Below are 21,898 nucleotides of genomic sequence, written 5' to 3'. Positions count from 1 at the left end.
TAAAATTTGATGAAACTGCTAATAATGCCACCAGTATACAAAACGGCATTTTTACTGGCATCAATAGAAAACGCCGACAATAGTAAAAAAAAATGTCGGTTTTTGCCTAAACGTTGCCTTTTGTTCCCCACACATCTAAGCGTGGAAAATATAGCCCCCTACAACTTCAAACATATCCTCCATTCCAAGTTAGAAACATGTCCTCGTAGCCTGGAAGCATACACTATTAATTTTATTGCCACACAGAGAATTCATGTCCAAATTTTTTTTTTTTTTTGTCATGTTAAATTATTGATTAAATTTACATATTTCTATAATTGCCTATATACTCTACAAGTCCTAAAAACAAAACTCATTTAGGTGTCGAGGTTCTACCTTTAATACAAATTCATTAATGGTTCTACCTTGATGACTGTAAAACTATTCAAAACAATTCATACAAAAGACTGTGTGTAATATTGTTTGACCATGTATTTGTAAAAATCAATCTCATGAAATCATAAATTTTTTCACATAAAATCATGAATCCTCCCTTTGAACACAACAAATAAAGGAACACATGAAAATCTCAATACAACAACACGGGTTGTAACAGTTTACCCAACAAGATCCCAACACGCAGTGGAAGAAATAACAAACAACCGGATTTCTAAATGCTTATAACCAGTAACCGAAACTGGCTTAGGTGATTATCCGATTGCTGTTATTTTTGGTTATGCAGTTATTCGGTTAGAGGTTGCATGTAGGCAGTTATTAGCAGTTAATAACCACCACATTTGTACACCCCTACACGAAACAACCCAACTAACCAAGCAAAAACAACCATTAATCGAGCATCTCCAGCAATTGATGGCTATGTTAGCCACTCAAAATCAACTTTTTTAGTTTAGCTACTACTTTTTCACAATAAACTTCAGCAGAATATCTATTTTATAATCTACTTTACTTAAATACTATTTTTTATTATAGATAGAGGAGAGAGGAAGAGGGAGAGGTAGAGAGAGGAGAGAGGAGATGAGAGAAAGAAAGAATAAAAATTTTTAGAAGGTGTTACAGAGAACCTTTAAATATGAAAGTTCATTGTAGCAAATTTTAGAAAAATTGTTATTCTAGAAGGTCTGCTGAAGCACCAAAATTGCTAAATTTAACTTAAAAGTTAGTTTAAAAGCCTTGCTAGAGATGCTCAAACAATAGGGTAGCAATTTGAAGGAAGTATGTGTACTTTTTCCTTTAAATTATTAAAAGTCTCAAATCACTAATTATCTCAAAAGACAACGCATACATTATCATGTTAAATCACCACTTATCTGCAAAAATTCAAATATTGACTCTAATAAGGTTTATATGACATGATATTACACATTTAACACCCACATATATTATATTAATTGCATTACATGATTGAGTTGATGTTTGTCTCACATCAAACTAATTATGACATAATTTACATCTTTCAAGTAGTTGAGAATTTTCTGCATTTATTTGGTAACTAAGCATTCTCGACATTTGCTACTTTGCATGAAGGTCGTATATGTAGTGGAATATAACCATTCCATTTCAAGCTAAATTGGGCTCCTGAAGTTCAATATGCAATCATTTGCTTACGCATTCAGGTTATCATGCAAACAGAACTCGCCTCCGATATTCTCCAAGAGCCCATATCGGGAAAATGTTTCTATATGATGAGTAGTTTAGCGTACAGTTCCTCATAAATACTCCAGTGATTTCCTGTTGCCAATAACAATAAAATTTATTTTGATAAAAAAAAAAAAAAAAAGAAAAAAAAAAAAACAGACCAACTCAAAGACACTTAAATGGATAAAGCTTTCCTCAAATTGGAATGAAAGAAATGTTACTCTTTACACCTATTTATCACGCTCATTTCATACTAGCTAATGTTACGTGTTTTAAGTGGCTTACTATGTCAGCCATTTAGAGAAAAGGAAAACTACTTAAAATATGTCATGTAAGTCGGTGTGAAGAGTAGCATTACTACATCTGTTCTTAAAGCGTATGAGAATCACTTGCTTTAAAAACATACATCGATTTAATTGACAGGACTAAAGGAAAACTTTGTCAATTTATCTAAATAAACATGAATTACCTGTTGAGGGAAGTCACCATCTTCCATTTGTGAATTGATCAATACTCTTACCCCACGATGAATTGGTGTTGGGTCTATCTCGGCCTAAAGTTGTAAAAACATTCAAAATCAGTATATTATGGGTATATATGTTTGTAATTCCAAAAATTTGACATAATTGAATACTTAAGCTTTAGATTTTCTTCACTTCATTTGTGTAAATCTTAATTTTTCTTTTCATATTTCTTCGTTCCATAACACATTACATTCTTTGGTCTTTTTATGCAGCAATGCTATCTTATAAACTCATAATGCAGAGCAAATGGTCAAATATTTGAAGAGAAAGTGATGCACCGACCTGCCCAGCATCAATGAGAGACAACAAGGCCCACGCGGTTTGGACCAAATTTGCACGATTGCTTTCTATATTCGTCCACACCTTTTTCACAAAGAAACAAACTTTGAGATTCTAGCAATTTTGAAGTTCGTATTGTTAGCAATTTGGATAGCAAATGTGAGAGAACCCTTAAAAAGTTTACCAAAAACAAATTGCTAGAAATTTGAATCCACGTTCAAATTGAAAGAAACTGTTGCATATATACCTTGTTTTGGATTGATAGGTAACTTTCTCCCCATCCACCATTAGATAGCTGCTTTGATAGCAAAAATTCACAAGCTTTGCGCAATGCAGGACAATTTTTGTAGTTTCTTCCACAGGCTGCTAGTGCTCCAACCGCAAACCATGTACCATAGGTGTAGCAAATCCCCCAATGACCATACCTGTAAAAAATGGTATCAGAGCAAAGGTTCTGAGTTCGAACTTTGTCTCTGTACGATTTAACAACATCAATAGACAAAAAAGAAAAACATATTACCACGATCCATCAGGTTCTTGAACATCTTCAATGTATTGAATTCCCTGGAAAATGCTGCTGTCTATCTTTGTCCTCCTGTGCCTAGGATAGAACTTCCTGAAGTGTGCCAAACCTGGAACTGCAGATGAAGTGCACTCTACGTACCTATTAGGGTACATGACACAGCCTTGTTATTAGGAAGCAAATATGAGCAGTACCTTTGTATATATATGTTGTTGTGCTGAAGATTTCTTACTCTCTCTCAATAAGGGTATCTTCGAAGAATTCTGTGGGGTTGAACTTCTGAGAATATAGATACAAAAATTATGTTAAAGAGTGTAGGGTAAAAGATGAAGATTTTTGTTAAGCTTTGAGAAGTTACCTCCAACCAAGCATATGCTCTTTGAGGCTCCCATGCTGGGAAACCACCATTGCTACTCTGTAGTGGCAATTGAAAGAAAGTCAATTATTCATGTGAAGCATCTGGGAAAGCTTAAACATAATGAAGTTTTACAAGTGAAGTAGACAATTTGGCTAGAAAACAACTTTGCTTAGGTTTTGTTTGTTTTGATGTAAAATGTTTTCGGTGAAATTAATTTTCAGAAAAATGATTTCAGCTAGTGTTTGCCTTGTACAGAAAATCAACAATGACTAGCGAACTTTGGTGGTGGAAAAAATTGAACTACTTGAGAGAGAGCATGCCGAAAAAGAAGCTCAAACTCATAAAATGGTTCACAGTTTTAAAAATTGTAAACCATATTACAGGGATTGAAGTAGATTTTCTTAGCCAAACAAAAACGCTTTCGGTTTTACTATGATTTTCGGTTGTACCAAACACTAAAAAAAAAAAATAGAAAATGTTTTCCAAAAGTTAGCCTTAATTGCTAACTGGGTCAAAAATAGAATTTGAAAGGTTGAATTCTTACTTGTAGAGAAAGAATGACATTCACAGCATCATAAAACGGCTGTGTCTCCATTTTCTCCCCAACAAGGTCTGGAGACATTTGTGAGAACAAGATTGCAACCTGCAAAAGAGAAGGTTTTGCCAAATGTCAGATTCTGCTTTGAAACAAATTTTTGGTAATTTATTTTGATAGAGTTGAGGCATTACCTTCAACCCTTCAGCAGTGCAGTCAAAGACTTGCCAGCCATGGTCCTGCATGGAAAATGTCCATGCTCCTTTGCTTATGTGACGATACATAGCTTTGAAGTCCCCAGAAGGGTTTTCTAGAACCTAGAAAATAACATGATTATGTTAAAGCATTATCTTTCATATGAAAAAAAATGTAAGGAGTATATATATATATATATATATATATATATTTGACCTGTGAAGCCTTTACGAATTCATGTGCTTTACGAAGGGTTGGCCAATGCTCTTTGTTTAGATTACAAGAGAGAATTGCTTGAATAGCAAAACCCGCATCCCACATCTGACACCTGAAACTCTGCATCGAATAAACCAGGCATCATTTATTATTACATTTCAAAATAAAATATTTGATTTTAAATGGACCAAGATTTTGCAGGCTTGACTTTTGGGTAATGCTTCAAGTATATATGTGACTACATTAACATGAACACATGTTTCTGGATGTGATAATTAATTGGTTTGTTCTTGTTCCACATAAGACCATGTTAGAATATTTTATTTTCTGATTTATTCTCTTCTTTAGTCTAGATGAAAGGCAATGGGTGATAATATATAGAACCTGGATTTTTAAGCCATCTTCAGCAACCCAATAGTTGTCTGGAATCCTGCCTAGATGAAGCTTGTATGCCTCCCCATTTGGATCTTCAGCCCAACAGGCAATCAAGCATAATACCTACAATAAAAATAACCTTGACAATTCAGTTCATTGATAAAAATATCAAATACTTTGATATATATATATATATATTGATTGTATATGCAATAGTTGCACACCGGTAATTGACCTTTTCAACGCTTCCAATGCAAAGGTATCTGCTATTCTCGTCCTCATAATGTACATGACCAATTGCAGCTTTGAGTGCCTTCTCTCTCATCATTGAAAATGGCCAATAGCTCAGGATAGGCTCGACTACATGGTGAAGAAATCCCCATAGCATATCTTGTATGAGGGGATGCGGATAGTAGAGATCCTCCTAATTAGCAACATGGGTGAGTTTTATGTATGCATTAACTTCACCAGGAATCTTCATGATTGCAAAAAGAAATGCAGAAGGATAAAGATTCAACTAACCTTGGCAATTGTATTCCGAGCTTTATTCCAAATAATTTGATGGTAAGGCTCATTATATAACTCTTGTCTTAGTGTCTGAATCAATCCAGTGATTGGACCAACAAACCTCTTCCCATATAAATAAGACATTGGCATGTAAACCAAGCAACAATAGCATAACATTTTGCCTGTAATGAACACCTTGAGTATCAGATAAAAGCACTAAGGCTAACTCTTTGATACACACACCTTTATCTTATTAAATGTGGTTTCCAACAAAAAGATGTGAGTGGAAAAAACCTGGATGCATGGGGAAGATTTTAGGAAGAAGCCAGAACTCTGGGGGTAGTGGATTGCAGCCTGACCACTCATACACTCCCAGTACCTTCACATGAGAAGAGACATTTGAGTTTTCACTTGACAGATATATATAAATCAATGAGACTCATGCACCTCACTACTTTACATCACAAGTTCACAATTGTTAGGAAATTAATCCTATTTCCCAAGACCCGTGAGATGCGAAAAATAAGAAGAATGCGGAATAACAAAGATAAGCAATCACACACGACATAAAGATTTAAGTGGTTCGGCTTAACAAGCCTATATTCACTGGCAGAGACGACCCGGAGAAAATTCTCTATCAAAAGATGAGTACAAGAGAGTAACAGGGTGAGAAAATTACTCAAACCCAAAGCCCCAAATACACCAAATTCTCACTTTACCCAAAGGAGAATAATAACAAAAGGGAAAAAAACACTATCCTTCTTGCTCTCACTTTTTCTCTCTATTGTTGGCTCACCAAAACACAAAGCAAGTATTACTTTGATTTTTCTCTGTATGTTTATGTGCTGCGGACACCCCTATTTATAGGACATAAAAGTTGGCTAAGCAAGGCTCCTCCAATTCCAAATTGTAGAAGGACTTCAAGTCCAATTCATGCTCTGTAAAGGAAAACCAATTCCAAGAGCAATTGGGAATAAAAGAAAAACGTGAGCCAAAAGATTTCTCCTTTAATGATGCTGGGTCCCACCAACTTTATGGTGAAAGTCACAAAACATCAACAATCTCCCACTTGACTTGAATCCCATCAAGTTGCAACATAGTGAATGTCCTTCGGATGTCTCCTCCACCTATCTTCAAGCTCGAAGACCAACTGAAGCTGCGCACAGCTTCAGTTTCTCAATAGTCACACCTTTTGTCAACATGTCTGCTGGATTCTCAGTTCCATGAATCTTCTCAAGTAACAATTGTCCACTTTCAAGAAGAGATCGAATGAAGTGATACCTCAACTGTATATGCTTTGTTCTTGAATGATACGCAGGGTTCTTCGCAAGAAAAATGGCACTCTGACTATCACTGTGTAGAACGCCCTTCTCATTCTTCTTTTCAACTCATCCAAAAAACCTTGTAGCCAAACCTTCTCCTTTCCAACTTCTGTCATAGCCACATACTCCGCCTCGGTAGTGGAAAGGGCTACAATTTTCTGTAACCTTGAAGTCCAACACACAGCAGTACCTCCTAGAGTATATACAAACCCTGTTGTACTTTTCCTGCTATTAACATCACCCGCTAGATCAGCATCCACGTAGCCTTACAGCTTCAATTCTGAACCTGTGAAGCAAAGGGACATATCTAAAGTTCCACCCAGATATCGCAAAATCCACTTGACTGCCTCCTAATGCTGCTTCCTTGGATTACTCATGTACCTGCTCACAAATCCCACTGCATGTGCAATATCCGGTCTAGTACAAACCATTGCATACATCAGACTTCCGATAGCTGAGGCATAAGGTACCTTGCTCATGTATGCTTTCTCCTGATCCGTCTTTGGTGACTGATCCTTGGTTAGTCTAAAGTGACTCCCCAAGGGTGTGCTTACTGACTTAGCTTCATTCATGCTAAATCTGCTGAGAATCTTCTTCACATACTCTGTCTGTGAAACCTTCAGTGTACTATTGGCCCTGTCCCTGATGATTCTCATTCCAAGGATTTGTTTAACAGCACCAAAATCCTTCATTGCAAACTGCTTTGACAGCTGGTTCTTCAATTTGTTGATGTCTTCCATACTGGCCCCTGCAATGAGCATATCATCTACGTACAGGAGTAGAATAATGTAAGAGTTCTTAAAACTCTTGACATAGCAGCAATGATCTGCATTGCATCTTGTGAACCCAGTACAGCACATGAAACTGTCAAACTTCTTGTACCATTGTCTTGGAGCTTGTTTTAGGCCATACAAGCTTTTTCTCAGTTTGCATACTAAACTCTCTTTCCCTTGCACTGCGAATCCCTGTGGCTGCTACATATAAATTTCTTCCTCCAACTCACCATGAAGGAACGCCGTCTTCACATCTAGCTGCTCTAGATGTAAGTTCTCTGCAACCACAATGCTCAGCACAATTTTGATGTTTGTCATCTTCACCACTAGAGAGAATATGTCTGTGTAGTCAATTCCTTCTTTCTGTTGGAATCCCTTGATTACCAATCTTGCCTTGTAGCGTTTGCTACCATCATGTTCACCCTTTATTCTGAACACCCATTTGTTGTGCAAAGCCTTTTTACCTGTTGGCAACTCAGTCAGCTCCCAGGTCTAGTTAGTCAATAATGAGTCCATCTCATCCTTCATGGCTAACTCCCACTTGATTGAATCTTCAACCTTCAAGGCTTCAACAAATGTCTCTGGCTCACCGCCATCCGTCAACAAAATATGAAATAGGGAGGGTGAAAAACGCTGTGGAGATCTAATGGTTCTAGTAGATCTACGGACAGCCACTATCAGTGTACCCTGTTCAGTCTCTTGATCTACTGTTTCTTCAACTTCGAGACCATCTTCAGTTTCTGAATCCTTATCAACTTCTGAATTCCTTATCTGAGCTACACCTTTAGAAATTCCATCTAGGTTGATAAATTCAGGTTCTCAGCCTCTGACTCTGTACTTACTGGTTCTGCACTTGAATTATTCTTATACACAACCATCTCATTAAAAGGAACATTTCTACTTCTAATGATCTTCCGGTTTTGATCATCCCAAATCCTATACCCAAATGCCTTATCCCAATAGCCAATGAAATAACATTTTCTAGACTTAGCATTTAGCTTGCTACGAGCATCAGATTCAATATAGACATATGAAACACAACCAAAAACTTTTAAATGAGAAATATTTACCTTCTTTCCACTCCAGACTTCTTCAGGTAGTCTATGGCCCAAAGGAACTGATGGTCCTCTGTTTATCAAGTAAGCAGCAATGCTTACTGAATCCGCCCAAAAAGTTTTCGGTAGTCTAACATGCAACCTCATACTTCTAACACGCTCATTGAGGGTCCTGTTCATGGGCTCAGCCACGCCATTCTACTGTGGCGTTCCCGGAATAATTTTCTCCATTCTAATCCCATTCGCCGTACAAAACTGTTAGACACTTCAATTTTAGACCAGTTTCTGTCTCTACCATGACCTTCCACTTCTTAAAAACTTCAAATACATCAGATTTAAGCTTTAAGAAGTAAACCCATACCTTCCTACTTGAGTCATCAATAAATGTAATGTAATACCGCGAGCCTCCAAGAGATGCCACTGGTGCGGGACCCCATAAGTCCGTGTGTACCAACTTCAGCTTTCTCGGCTTCGGTGTTCTGCCACCTTTCACGAAACTCACCTTCTTCTGCTTTCCTAAGATGCAGCCTTCACACAAATCAGACTCAACTGACTTCAACTCCGGTAGTTTCCCCTTTGACAGAAGTACCTTCATCCCTTTCTTGCCCATGTGCCCAAGCCTTAAGTACCATAATTTTGAGTCAGCACCCGTATCTGCAACAGCAACTGTATCCTTGCTATTCGTCGTCATATAGAGAGTACCCGTCTTATGACCACGAGCCAAAATCCTGACTCTCTTGCTGACCTTCCACTTTCCACCGTGGAAATGAATTGAATGCCCTTCATCATCAAGCTGTCCTACTAAAATCAGGTTCTTTTTCAGCTTTGGGATATGCCTGATATTTTGCAGCTTCCATACTGAGTCACTGTGGACTCTAATGCGAACATTGCCTATACCCACAACATCCAACGCCGTTCCGTCAGTCAAGTACACCTTCCCGAAATCTCCAGCTACATAATTTTTGAGAACTTCACGAATCGGTGTGGTGTGAAAAGAAGCCCCTGAGTCCAAGACCCAAGAATCAAGAGGACTGTCAACAGATAGAAGTAGGGCATCGTGCACTTCTTCTGTTGCCACGACATTTGCGATGTCATTTTCGGTCTTCTTCTTCAATTCTCTGCAGTTCTTCTTGAAGTGGCCTATCTTGCCACAGTTCCAACACTCAGGTTGTCGTCCAAACCTGGATTTGCTCCTACCTTTTCTAGACTTAGATTTGCCCCTCACAGAGTTTCTTTCTTGTCCTCTGCCCCAAGTCTCGAGGTTTAAAGCAACACCAGAACAAGAGGCTTCACCTACATCACTTCTGCGAACCTCTTCACTGAGAATCAAATCTCTGACGTCTTCATAGCTCAATTTACTCTTTCCTACAGAGTTACTCACAGCCATCCTCACTGCTTCCCAGCTATTTGGCAAAGATGCCAAGACGATCAACGCGCAAACCTCATCATCAAAATTAATTTCCACCGAGGACAATTGATTTGTGATGGTGTTGAACTCATTGAGATGATGTGCCACCGAAGCTCCTTTCGCCATCTTTAGGTTGAACAATTTCTTCATCAGATGCACCTTGTTGTTAGCTGACGGCTTCTCATACATGCTTGACAAAGCCACCATTAGACCTGCTGTGGTCTTCTCCTTCACAAAGTTGTGTGCAATTGATTTTGACAGTGATAGCCTGATAACTGCTAGGGCTTTACGATCAAGCAGAGCCCACTCCCTATCATACATGTCGTCGGGTTGTTCTTCCAAAAGAAGTTGATGAAGATCCTTCCCATAAAGAATATCTTCAATTTGTACCTTCCAATACCCAAAATCTTTGCCGTCGAATTTCTCGATTCCCATCTTTCCTTCTTCACCTGCCATCGCTCCCACTCGAACCAACAGCTCTGATACTAGTTGTTAGGAAATTAATCCTATTTCCCAAGACCCATGAGATGCGAAAAATAAGAAGAATGCGGAATAACAAAGATAAGCAATCACACACGACACAAAGATTTAAGTAGTTCGGCTTAACAAGCCTACATTCACTGGCGGAGACGACCCAGAGAAAATTCACTATCAAAAGATGAGTACAAGTGTTAGTTCTTGTGTTGGCTTAATTCAGTTCCAAAATGCAGATGCTACTGTTCACGGGCTCAAACACTGATATAGAATGCTCAGAATCCAATTTCCACAATTCATAATGTAGATTCATGTGTTATGAACGTCCCTGCAAAATTTCAGCTCAATCGGACCACAAAGGCCCATCGATCAGAGTTGTTGATCAAGACTGGACAGGCCGAGTCCGGACCGCAATTCCCCGGGTCCAGACCTCATTTCTAGAAACTAAAATCTTGCTCCACAAAGCCGTGTCCTGACCGCCCATTAACATGTCTGGACACCCCGTAAGTTTAAGGCCCAAAAATGTGATTTTAAGTGGGTTAGGTCTAGGGTTTTGTCGGGGGTATATATACATCATTATAGAAGAGAGAAGTATGAATTTTTACCCCCAGAGAGTTCGTCGGAGGCTGTGCTAAGAGAGATCATATGTGGTGAGCGTTAAATTAAATCTCTTAGAGTTTTAGTTATTCCTTTGATAAATCTACGGTTGAGAAGTCTATAGGAAGGGTCCGGTAAAGGAGAATCACGTTGAAGAAGATTGTGAGCACGGAGACGAGTTGTAGGCTTGTCGATCTTACAGAGCCTAGGTCTTGTAAAGGGTTGTAAGTGTTCCTAGTGTCTGTAATCTCTGGATAATCTTTTGATAGTGATTTCCTGGGTTTGGCTGCCCCGAAGAGGTTTTACTTTTAGATCGGTTTCTAAAAGGTTTCCTCTTCGTAACCAAAATATCTATTTCTGCCTCTTTATTGCTTTATATATTTTGGGTGATTGAATTGTTTATTGCTTCATAATATTAATTCCGCATAAATTATAATAAACAAGTTTTTGGAGTCGGCATAGCGTTTTTCAATTGGTATTAAAGCGGGTTCACTCTGTTTGGATTAAATTCTTGAGTGAGATCTGTTGACTCCTGTTTGCTATGAATACTTCTTAGGGGGAATATGATCTTATAAACTCCTTCAACAATTTGTTGGAAAAATTCACTCTTTTGAGACATCAATACACAAATTGTTTGGGGGAGTTTCAAGATCTTAAACATGTGAATGAATCTATTGTTAATAAATTGTCTGAATCACATGCTTTAATTGATTCTTTAAAATCTTAAAATTCTGTTTTAGGTTCTAAAGTTGATTTGTTAGAGAATAAATTTAAAGAGTCAGAAATTCAATTGGAAAAATTCTCTAGCAATTCCCTTGAGAATATGTTACATACTCAGAATTCTGATTGTGATAAATCTGAGTTATGTTTTGATTGTCATGTTGCTTTGTCTTCTAACAATGATTCTACTTTTGAGATAATATTTGTTAAATCAGAAAAAGTAGAAGACTCTATGGTTAAAAGAAAAATAGAAGCTGCCTCGACCTCACAAGGTAAGAAAGTTAAGAAAATTCATGTTGAACCTTATGTATCTTACCCCAAATTTAGAGTCGTCCATCCTCCTAGGAATCTACCTCCTAAAAGGTTTATCCCTACTTGTCATCATTGTGGAAAAGTTGGTCACATTCGACCCAACTGTTTTAAATTGAAACCTCATGTGCATAAAAATAAAAATTCTGTTTCTAGGAAAGATTATGAGGGTTTGGTAATGATGATGGGAGGTGTGTCTAGAGTAGACAAGTTTGAAAATGTTCACGTCTCTACACCTTTATTCAAGAAGGTTTGGGTTAGAAAGGATTATACCATTCACCCATTGAGGGTGAGTGGTAGTGATCTCACCTAAAGTTAGGTGAGTCAATAACATGCCTAGGATTGATTGTTTTGCTTATTTTTGAATATCCTAGAGCGTGTTATTTTTCTTTGCTTTGCATTTTTTTTTTTTTTTTTGCTTTATTGTTTATGCACTGCATTGTTTTTGTTGTTACACTTTCTGTATGAAGAGTATATACATGATTGTTTTGAGATTCATCTTTTGAGGCATATTCATAAAGGATTTTTCAAGAAATTCATATATCATGATCTTTGAAAAGCTTATAGATGAGATATTGTGTGCGGACAACCAAGATTTTTGTTTACTTGCTAATCAAATGTTCAGGAATGTGTAATGTCTTGTGAAGACCTAGAAGTAGTTATTAAACCAAATCATTATTTTGTAGTGGGACCTATAAGAAGTGATGAAAGTTTAATGCTAAAAGACATTCATGTCTTGCCTGTTGTAATCTCAATTCAAGCATGTTGTTTTGTTTTGCATTTGTTTTTCTTTTGTGTGCATTTCTTTTGTGAAAAATTTCAAAAAGACAAAAATATGTTACTCTGATTGTTTCCTTTTCTTGCTTTTGTCTTATGCACCTAGATAGTTCATTAATTTCTCATGTTGCGTTTTATGGATGTAATTCCTTACGTCTTGGAATGTTCTTAATATGCATGAGATGAAAATTTGTGTCAATGGACTTGTTTTTGTGGTTACCTAAAGCCTGAGCTTATGTGGTACATTTTGCCTATGCTTTATCTTTTATACACATTTAAGCTTAAATTGAGGTTTTGTTTCACTTTATTTGTGAGGTCTGTTAGGTAGCCATATGAGGCTTTTGACTAGTCATATTTTTCAAATTGACCATATGCTAGTTGAACCTAGGGCTTAAAAATTCATGCTTTCTCTTTTGTGATAAGCACCAAAAGTTTAAATACACTTTCTCAAAGAGAAAAATAAACAAAATAGTGAAACAAATAAAATCAAAAGATCATATTCCAAAAAGAATTTATTTCACTGTGTCAAACTTGTGCAAAATATTTTACAAAGAGAAATGTATAGGATGAGAGTGGCTAGGCCCTAGTATGATAAGGTTTGACTTTTGATTTGATATACTTGTCAAAACCTCATGGTGGTGAAACTTTCTCCTCATTTTGTAAGTTAAAATTTTTTTCTCTTTAGATGGCCTACACACACACTATACAAGCATGGGATGAATGGAACATTTTTCTTTGCTTGGGTTAAGCAATATGAGTTTCTTGCCATTTTTAGTCTCATGTATATTTTGCATATTTGGAGCATGTTTGGATATCCATTGTGCAATACATGAGTCATTGATGTGTTATCATGTGTGTTCATTTAACTTTTGAGGGGGAGAAACATGCTTTGCATTTCCAGTTTCCTGTTGTTAATTGAGTCATACATTGAGGGGGAGTTTTGCTGATGTTTCTTTATGATCACGCATTCTACGTCATTTTTTTTCATGAGTTTTATTTATGTCTTCTTGTTCCACATATGCCTTGATGTATTTTGTGAAGTGTTTCAGGAAACATGAAGACCTTTTGTCATTCTGTGACAAAAAGGGGGAGTAAATATGGGGAGATGATGGGATTGGCTCGACATTTTGGTTTTGTCACTGAATTGCCAAAGGGGGAGTTTGTTAGTTCTTGTGTTGGCTTAATTCAGTTCCAAAATGCAGATGCTACTGTTCATGGGCTCAAACACTGATATAGAATGCTCAGAATCCAATCTCCACCGTTCATAATGTAGATTCATGTGTTATGAACGTCCCTGCAAAATTTCAGCTCAATCAGACCACAAACGCCCATCAATCAGAGCTGTTGATCAAGACTGGACAGGCCGGGTCCGGACCTCATTTCCAGAGACTAAAATCTTGCTCCGCAAAGCCGTGTCCGGACCGCCCATTAACATGTCCGGACACCCCGTAAGTTTTAGGCCCAAAAACGTGATTTTAAGTGGGTTAGGTCTAGGGTTTTATCGGGGGTATATATACATCATTATAGAATAGAGAAGTACGAATTTTTACCCCCAAAGAGTTTGTCGGAGGCTGTGCTAAGAGAGATCATATGTGGTGAGCGTTAAATTAAATCTCTTAGAGTTTTAGTTATTTCTTTGATAAATCTACGGTTGAGAAGTCTATCGGAAGGGTCTGGTAAAGGAGAATCACGTTGAAGAAGATTGTGATCAAGGAGACGAGTTGTAGGCTTGTCGATCTTACAGAGCCAAGGTCTTGCAAAGGGTTGTAAGTGTTCCTAGTGTCTGTAATCTCTAGATAATCTTTTGATAGTGATTTCCTGGGTTTGGCTGCCCCGGAGAGGTTTTAGTTTTAGATCGGTTTCTAAAAGGTTTCCTCTTCGTAACCAAAATATCTGTGTCTGCCTCTTTATTGCTTTATATATTTTGGGTGATTGAATTGTTTGTTGCTTCATAATACTAATTCCGCATAAATTGTGATAAACAAGTTTTTGGAGTCGGCATAGCGTTTTTCAACAAGAGAATAACAGGGTGAGAAAACCACTCAAACCCAAAGCCCCAAATACACCCAATTCTCACTTTACCCAAAGGAGAATAATAACAAAAGGGAAAAAAACACTCTCTTTCTTGCTCTCACTTTTTCTCTCTATTGTTGGCTCACCAAAACACAAAGCAAATATTACTTTGATTTTTCTCTGTACGTTTATGTCCTGTGGACACCCCTATTTATAGGACATAAAAGTTGGGTAAGCAAGGCTCCTCCAATTCCAAATTGTAGAAGGACTTCAAGTCCAATTCATGCTCTGTAAAGGAAAACCAATTCCAAGAGCAATTGGGAATAAAAGAAAAACGTGAGCCAAAAGATTTCTCCTTTAATGATGCTGGGTCCCACCAACTTTATGGTGAAAGTCACAAAACGCCAACAACAATAAGCTAAAGATTATATACAGTTGGGACTTGAATTGGTGCCCAAAGCTGAAGAACATAAGCTGTCAGTTGGCTAACCGGCCGATAGCTGTTGAATGTGAGAATTGAGATTGGAGAGTCTCGGTTGCAATTCTGGTCACCAAAGGGTACTCCTCAAGAGGCTAGCCGACCACCATAAGCGGTGGTTCATACACGCCTTTGTTTTTAATATTTTTATTAGTTTTAGATGCTTAGGTGGCTCAATCTAAACGGTTCATTTTAAATGACTTAGAGATATGTTGCGTTAATAATTGTTTGCTTGCATATGTATATTATCAAGAAATCTTGGCTACCAAAATGAAATACTGATTTTAATTTTCATTTATGGAATGTGAATCTGTGCTTATAAATTTCAAGTGTCTGCTAGATATATATAACCAACATAAGGTAATGGTTCCAAATGGCCATACCGTGATCCAAAACTTTCCCCATGAAGGAATAGCCACTAAACCACCATGGTCAAGGATCCATTTCCTGCCTCTAGCCATAGCCCCATCTTCACCATCTTCACCATCTTCAGGTCCCTCTCCAAGTAATCTCAATGCAATGTAGCTCAATGCTGACCCAAACATTGTGCTGTGACCCTCTATATGGAAACCCCAACCTCCATCTTCGTTCTATCCAACAAATACACAAATTTAAAAATCAGCCAATTTTTTAGTTTTCTAGGACTTTAAAGACACAAACTTGTGTTCCAAAAAAAAAAAAAAAAAAAAGAATAAAACCTGATGATTATACAAGTATCGAATAATTTCCTTTTGGTGTGCCGGTGAAAATATAGCATTGAGACCTCTAGTGATGTATAATGCCATTACCTGCATATCAAAATAATACGAAATTAAGTTAGATTTAACAAACAAGTCACAGGGTTGATTTATTTCTCCATTCCAATATAGCCAGACATAAATCCCAAAATATATGCATGTGCATGTGCATGTGTGTTTGAGGTTATTTTGGAGAAATATATATATATATATATTATTGACATTTGTGCCATTTGCACAGTAAACACGAATGTCATAAATTCTATAATTTATGCCGTTTGTACAGTAAACAGTGTAAAATATTTTAAATTTATGTTGTTTGTGTAAACAACATAAAAACTATGGTTTTGTGCCATTTGAGCGAAATGACATTAAAAGAAAGGCATAAAATGACGTTTTTTTTATTATTATTTTTAAGTATATATTTGGCTATTTGTTACCTTTTTTCTTTTTCTTTTTTTGGCAAGGAATATTAATGTAATGTCGATAAAAATTTCCTTCAAATTGACATGTCCAAAATGCATATAAAATTACATACTTTATTAAAAATGCATGTGAGAATTAAGAAGTGTAATAGTTTATGCAAGCATTTTTATATCTTAGTGAAAGAAAAATAAAACAAAGAATAAAGATGCATATATAGTTGTATATTGAATGGTGAGAAAACAAAAAACATACAAAGGGTTGAAGGAAAAATAAGGGGCCAGCAGATTCAGCAGGCCAGTGGCCATCATGGGCTTGAATGGAGGAATAAAAGCTCAGTGCTCTTCTCATTGTAGTAATCAACGCTTTCTCTGTTATCACCTCTGCTTCTTTCACTTCCACTGGCGTTGGAATTGGTGGACATGGGTTCTCCTTCCTAAGCTGTGAGTTTTCCATATCAAATAGAGAAATGTTCAATTGAAAAATAAGTCAAAAGTCCTCACAATTGAAATTTTCTAGATTCTAATACAAATCACAACCATATTATCTTTTCTAAATGTCTACATAAAAATATGAGTGCCGCTAAGAGTGCTACACTTTTACTACAAGTTCCTTCAAAATTGACTTGACAGTTTGCATGATACTTATTACATTAATCACTAAACAATTAAGTTTACCAGTCAATTTAATTAGTTGGTGACTGACGTGGTAAATATCATAACATTGTCAATATCTAAATGTCTACTTATAGAAAAACATGAGTGCTGCTAAGAATAATATAGTTTAATTATAAATCCAGTAAAAACTGACGTGATGATCCACGTGTGACATTTGAAAATGAATATGGAAAATTAATTCCAAGCCCAACTTAATCCTTTGCCTGTTGTGCTAGGAATAGGATCCTCTTTAATCTATAATGGACTGGAGAATATCCAGTTCATAGCTGGAATTTCTTCTTAGAAATCCTAGAGTCACATATAGGATACATGTCCCACTACAAAAAATAATAAAAAATCAATATTTTAGATTAAGAAAAATAAAAAATAAATTAATAAAAAAAATAAGGGGTGGTTGGCCATACCATCTTGGCCATAGGGGGTGGCCGGACCACCCCATTTTAGAAGGGGTGGCTCTCAAGCCACCCCAATGGCCGGCTAGGGGTGGCCAGACCACCCCATGGCCCTTGGGGGTGGCCAGAGGGCCAAGCAAACTTTTTTTTTTTTTTTTTTTTTTTTAAGATCTGGTGGCCGGACCACCCCAAAGGGCCATGGGGTGGCTTCGACCATCCCAGACTGGCGGTATTGCGTGGCCGAAGCCACCCTCAGCCCCCAACTGGGGCGGTCCGACCACCCCCAATGGGGTGGACAGCCACCCTTGATTTTTTTTATAATTTTTTATAATTTTGTTTTATAATTTTTAAAAAATATATATATAATATTTTATTATTTTTTTTATTAATGAGACAGATGTCCTATTTATGGCCTCAGGGTTTCTTAAAGAGATCTTGATCATTAACTGAATATTCTCCAATCCAAAATAGACTGAAAAAAATCCTGTTCCGTTGTGCATCACGTTAACTGGTGCTTTTTTTTTTTCTTTATTATTCATGAGGGAAACTGGGAAAAGGGATTAACTGGTGTGGTTGGTACCACTAAATAGATTTAAATTTCTGTGTGTGTATTTTTTATTTATTTGTTTTCTCTCATCAACTATATGCTTATTTCTTGGAAAGTAATTCTTTGTTAATTAAAGGAGTACATACTAGAAAGTAATTTTTTATCGAAATCGCACTCTACAAGACATATTCTAAGAATTATCCACGTTAACAAAATTGCATCCCAACATTGGTAATTTGTATACTTCTTAACTTTTTGGACAAGACTAAAAGAAAGTTTTCAAAACTAAAGACGTTGTTTTTGATTTTATCTTATGGCTATGATCCACAAAAATAGAACTTAATCATTAATGACATTACGCTAAAGTTAATTTTCTACCACAAAAAATAGATCTTAGCTTATTGAAAAAATGTGTACAATGTTGTCAATTACTAAGGTCAATTTTCCGAACAACCTCTATCTTCTTTGCCGCAATCGTGCGTATCTTCTTTATCTTATGATTTATTACTTTATGGTCCACAAAAATGAAATTTCACATCAGCTTTGGAAACGACTTTATCTTATGATTAATTGCTTTATGGTCCACATAAATGGATATTCCCCTCAGCTTTACAAACAAATGGCCCAATACAAAGTTTATAAGAATCTAATAATCTATAGTGTTGGATCGGAACTTTAACCATCTCATCTGAAAATTAATTGGTGTATAGTGAATTAAGTCAAAGCTTTTTTATGGCATTCGAAATCCCACTCTACAAAGCATGTTTTAAGAGCCGTCTATGTACGTAGAGCGACACTATTACAAACTCAACTAATAGGTTTCATACAGAAAATTTGGATTTGGCTGAAGTGTTATATATATATATATATATATATATATATATATGTATATATATATATTATGTATTTTTAATAGTCCATATTTAATTTTAAGTTTTCATTAGAAAGAAAGAAATAGTGAAATTAAATCTTGACCGATAAATATAGAAAATTTCTTGTAGGTCTTTTTTATTTTTTTTATTTTTTTTATTTTTTGAAAAAAATACACTTTACCCCTAAAATATCTACACATTTGCGTTTTGGTGCTCAATGTTTAAAAATCGAGGAAAGACCCCCCACAATATATCTGATGTTGGCACAAAAAATACTATATTTCCATCAAATCCGTCTATTTGGTGCCTTTTTCAACCAAAACATTCGAAAATGTCCTCCGAAGGTAAAGTGTAAACATAAATGACTTCGGAGGGTAAAGTGTAAACATAAACATAAAAAATATTAAAAAAAAAAAAATTATCACTTGAAATCTTGTTTAATTTTTTTTGAATTACTACGATAAAAGTTAAGATCATTGTGAAAGAAGTTATAATAAAAATTATAATCCAAATATTTCCACATAAATTTGTAGAAAATAATAGTACAATCTTTTTCCTTTCTTTGGATAAAGCCAAAAAATTATGAGTATATTGTTCAATATGGAACATGATCATCTCTTCCAGTTTATTTGAACCGGCCAGTTCGTTATATTTTATGAGTATTTTTATCTTTTCACTTTTTTATAGGACAAAAATATTTCTCCAATATAATTAACTGGATATTCTTGTATTCATTTGAACTAGAAAAGATCCTAACTCGTCTCATATAAACATGGTGGGAATTCCATTAATACTTGTGTTCACCGGCATTTGACAAATGGTAAAAGGTTATTAGAAATATATTTATTGAGAAAAATACATTTCAAAAACAAATGGATGCCATTGGGCTCTAATTAAGGTCAAAGGTGGAGCATCCCATGGGGCATGCCATGTGGGCTTGGCATAACCTCGTGCCTTGGAGCAGTGAAAGAATACGAACTGTCACATTCCAAAGGGTTAGATGTTTGTTTTTTTTTTTGTGTTTTAATTGAAAAGATATTTTGACGTGACATAAAAATAAATGTATTTTTGGTAAAAGGTATTTTTGTTACATGGTGGGTGTCGGCCAAAGACCCGCCACGGGTAAGCAGACCCACTCTGGGATCATGACCGCGACCCAGCGTGGGTCATGGCCTGACCCACGGCTGGGTTTGGCTGCGACCCAGTTGGGGTCTACTTACCCGTGACCGTGGGTCAAAGGACCCTTTATAAAAATAAAAAAATTGAAAGTTGAAGGGTAATTTGGTCTTTTTAATCATTTCCGTTAGGGGTTAATGTCAAAAATTGAAGGAGGGAGTAGATTACATCAAATTAAAAGTTTGAGAGGTAAAATTGAGATTTTTTAAAATTTGAAAGATCTTTTCAAATCATTTAGTAGTTCAAGGGTCGTTTGTGAAGTTTTCTCGACAATTAATTATTCAAAATTTATGCTTTAGCTTTTTTTTTTTTTTTTTTTGAATAAAGATCGATTTTTATTGAATTCACTCTACTAGAGCTAATTGCTCCAGCAAAATAGTATCACAGATACATTCAGGAGGCTCTCTCCAAACAGTATCAATCCTCTGTTTCACAGCATATCTTGATAAAAGATGTGCCACCTGGTTTGCTGTTCTCTTCACAAAACACATCTTCCACCTGGTAAACACTTGTAACTTCACCTTAATATCAGCCACCAAGTGCCCCAACCGACTCCAATCAAGCTCATCACAGTTGACAGCATCAATAATACCTTTGGCATCCCCTTCTAGTTGAACATGTGTTAAGCTCAAAGCTGAACACGTATCAATCGCCAAAAGAGCTGCCAATGATTCTGCTGCAGCCGGCGTGAGCTTACCTTGACGCGATATACATCGAGCTTCAATCATACGGCCTTGATAGTCACGGATCACAACGCCATAGCCCAAGCATCCAGTATCACTATTAAGGGAAGCATCCCAGTTCGCTTTCGCCCATCCCTGCTCCGGAGCCATCCATCTAGTCAAAATTCCAACAGCTTGCTCCGGGATAGAAACAGGTCTGCAGACCTGAGCTTCCTGAAATTCCTCAAGTGCCCGATGAGCCATCTGTAGCAGAGTTGTGGGATGAGAAAACGAGCCCCCATGCAGTATGTCATTTCGCCGCATCCAGATATGTCAAGCTAATCCAGCAAACAGGGCCCTCTCCTCTGCTGTGCATTTCTGAAACAAATCTACCACCACTTCCATAAAACTTGGGCCTTCATAATGACTTTTTTGAAATTTTACTGGACCCATACCCCATACGTCCAGCGCTGCAGGACACTGCCATAATACATGGAAACAGGTCTCCACCATAAAGCCACACAGGGGACAGATGGGATCCTGAATAATCTTCCGCTTCAGCAAATTTTCCCGGGTGGGCAAAATGTCGTGACAAGCCCTCCAGAGAAAATGTTTTTCTGCATTTGGAGTTGTCAAAGCCCATATTTGCCTCCATACAGCAGTGGTTCCCCTGTGAGAAGAGTTCTCGGGCAGATCCATAACCCCACGCTCAAGTTGCATATGGTACGCACTTTTTACAGAAAACATACCATTTGTCGTCCCACGCCAAATCAAGGTATCTGGCTGATTCGTACTGCTGATTGGGATGGAAAGAATAATTTGGACCTCCTCCGGTGAGAAAAGTCGCTCCAATTTATTCAAATTCCACCCATGCAAATCTTCGTCAATGAGCTCCCGCACCTTTGCATCCGGATGAAGTTCCCGTATGGGAGATACCACACGGAAAGTAGAGGGGTTTGGAAGCCACCTATCCTTCCAAATACGTGCTGTGGATCCATTCCCAATACGCCAAAATAAACCCTCTTTGAGTACTTCACAGGAACTATGAATACTCCTCCAAGCATATGATGGTCGACCACCCACCCTAGCATCCAAAATTTATGCTTTAGCTAATATCATGTTAAACCATTATTCATTACAAAAACTTAAGTTAACAATAAATAATAATAAATATAATTATTTAATTAATATTCTAACACTTTTTTCTTATCATGTAATGTATGATCTCAAATTCTTTTTAAATAAGTGAGACTCAACCGATAAAATATTTAATTATTCAAAATTTCAACTATAGATCTATTATTCGTAATAAATTTAATCATTAATTTAATTAATATTT

General features: G+C 36.7%; 1 protein-coding gene across 1 annotated transcript in view; it reads right to left on the bottom strand.

Annotated features, from left to right (window-relative positions):
* Positions 1-1,561: 1,561 nt before the first annotated feature.
* LOC132184115 (lupeol synthase-like) overlaps positions 1,562-21,898 on the bottom strand; it is a 23,994-nt gene continuing 3,657 nt past the window's right edge. Inside the window, exons 3-19 of the mRNA XM_059597621.1 lie at positions 16,489-16,674; positions 15,772-15,861; positions 15,457-15,663; positions 5,442-5,526; positions 5,163-5,329; positions 4,876-5,064; positions 4,650-4,763; positions 4,266-4,385; positions 4,049-4,171; positions 3,864-3,962; positions 3,320-3,376; positions 3,194-3,240; positions 2,959-3,102; positions 2,686-2,863; positions 2,442-2,522; positions 2,105-2,188; positions 1,562-1,728 (exon numbers count right to left, since the gene is read on the bottom strand). Of these exons, the coding sequence (XP_059453604.1) occupies positions 1,618-1,728; positions 2,105-2,188; positions 2,442-2,522; positions 2,686-2,863; positions 2,959-3,102; positions 3,194-3,240; positions 3,320-3,376; positions 3,864-3,962; positions 4,049-4,171; positions 4,266-4,385; positions 4,650-4,763; positions 4,876-5,064; positions 5,163-5,329; positions 5,442-5,526; positions 15,457-15,663; positions 15,772-15,861; positions 16,489-16,674 (2,082 nt within the window). The 3' untranslated portion in view covers positions 1,562-1,617. The remainder of the gene's footprint in view (positions 1,729-2,104; positions 2,189-2,441; positions 2,523-2,685; positions 2,864-2,958; positions 3,103-3,193; positions 3,241-3,319; positions 3,377-3,863; positions 3,963-4,048; positions 4,172-4,265; positions 4,386-4,649; positions 4,764-4,875; positions 5,065-5,162; positions 5,330-5,441; positions 5,527-15,456; positions 15,664-15,771; positions 15,862-16,488; positions 16,675-21,898) is intronic.

This window comes from Corylus avellana, chromosome ca6 (assembly GCF_901000735.1).
Source record: "Corylus avellana chromosome ca6, CavTom2PMs-1.0".
Lineage (NCBI taxonomy): Eukaryota > Viridiplantae > Streptophyta > Magnoliopsida > Fagales > Betulaceae > Corylus > Corylus avellana.
This window is presented reverse-complemented; position numbering and strand designations above follow the sequence as displayed.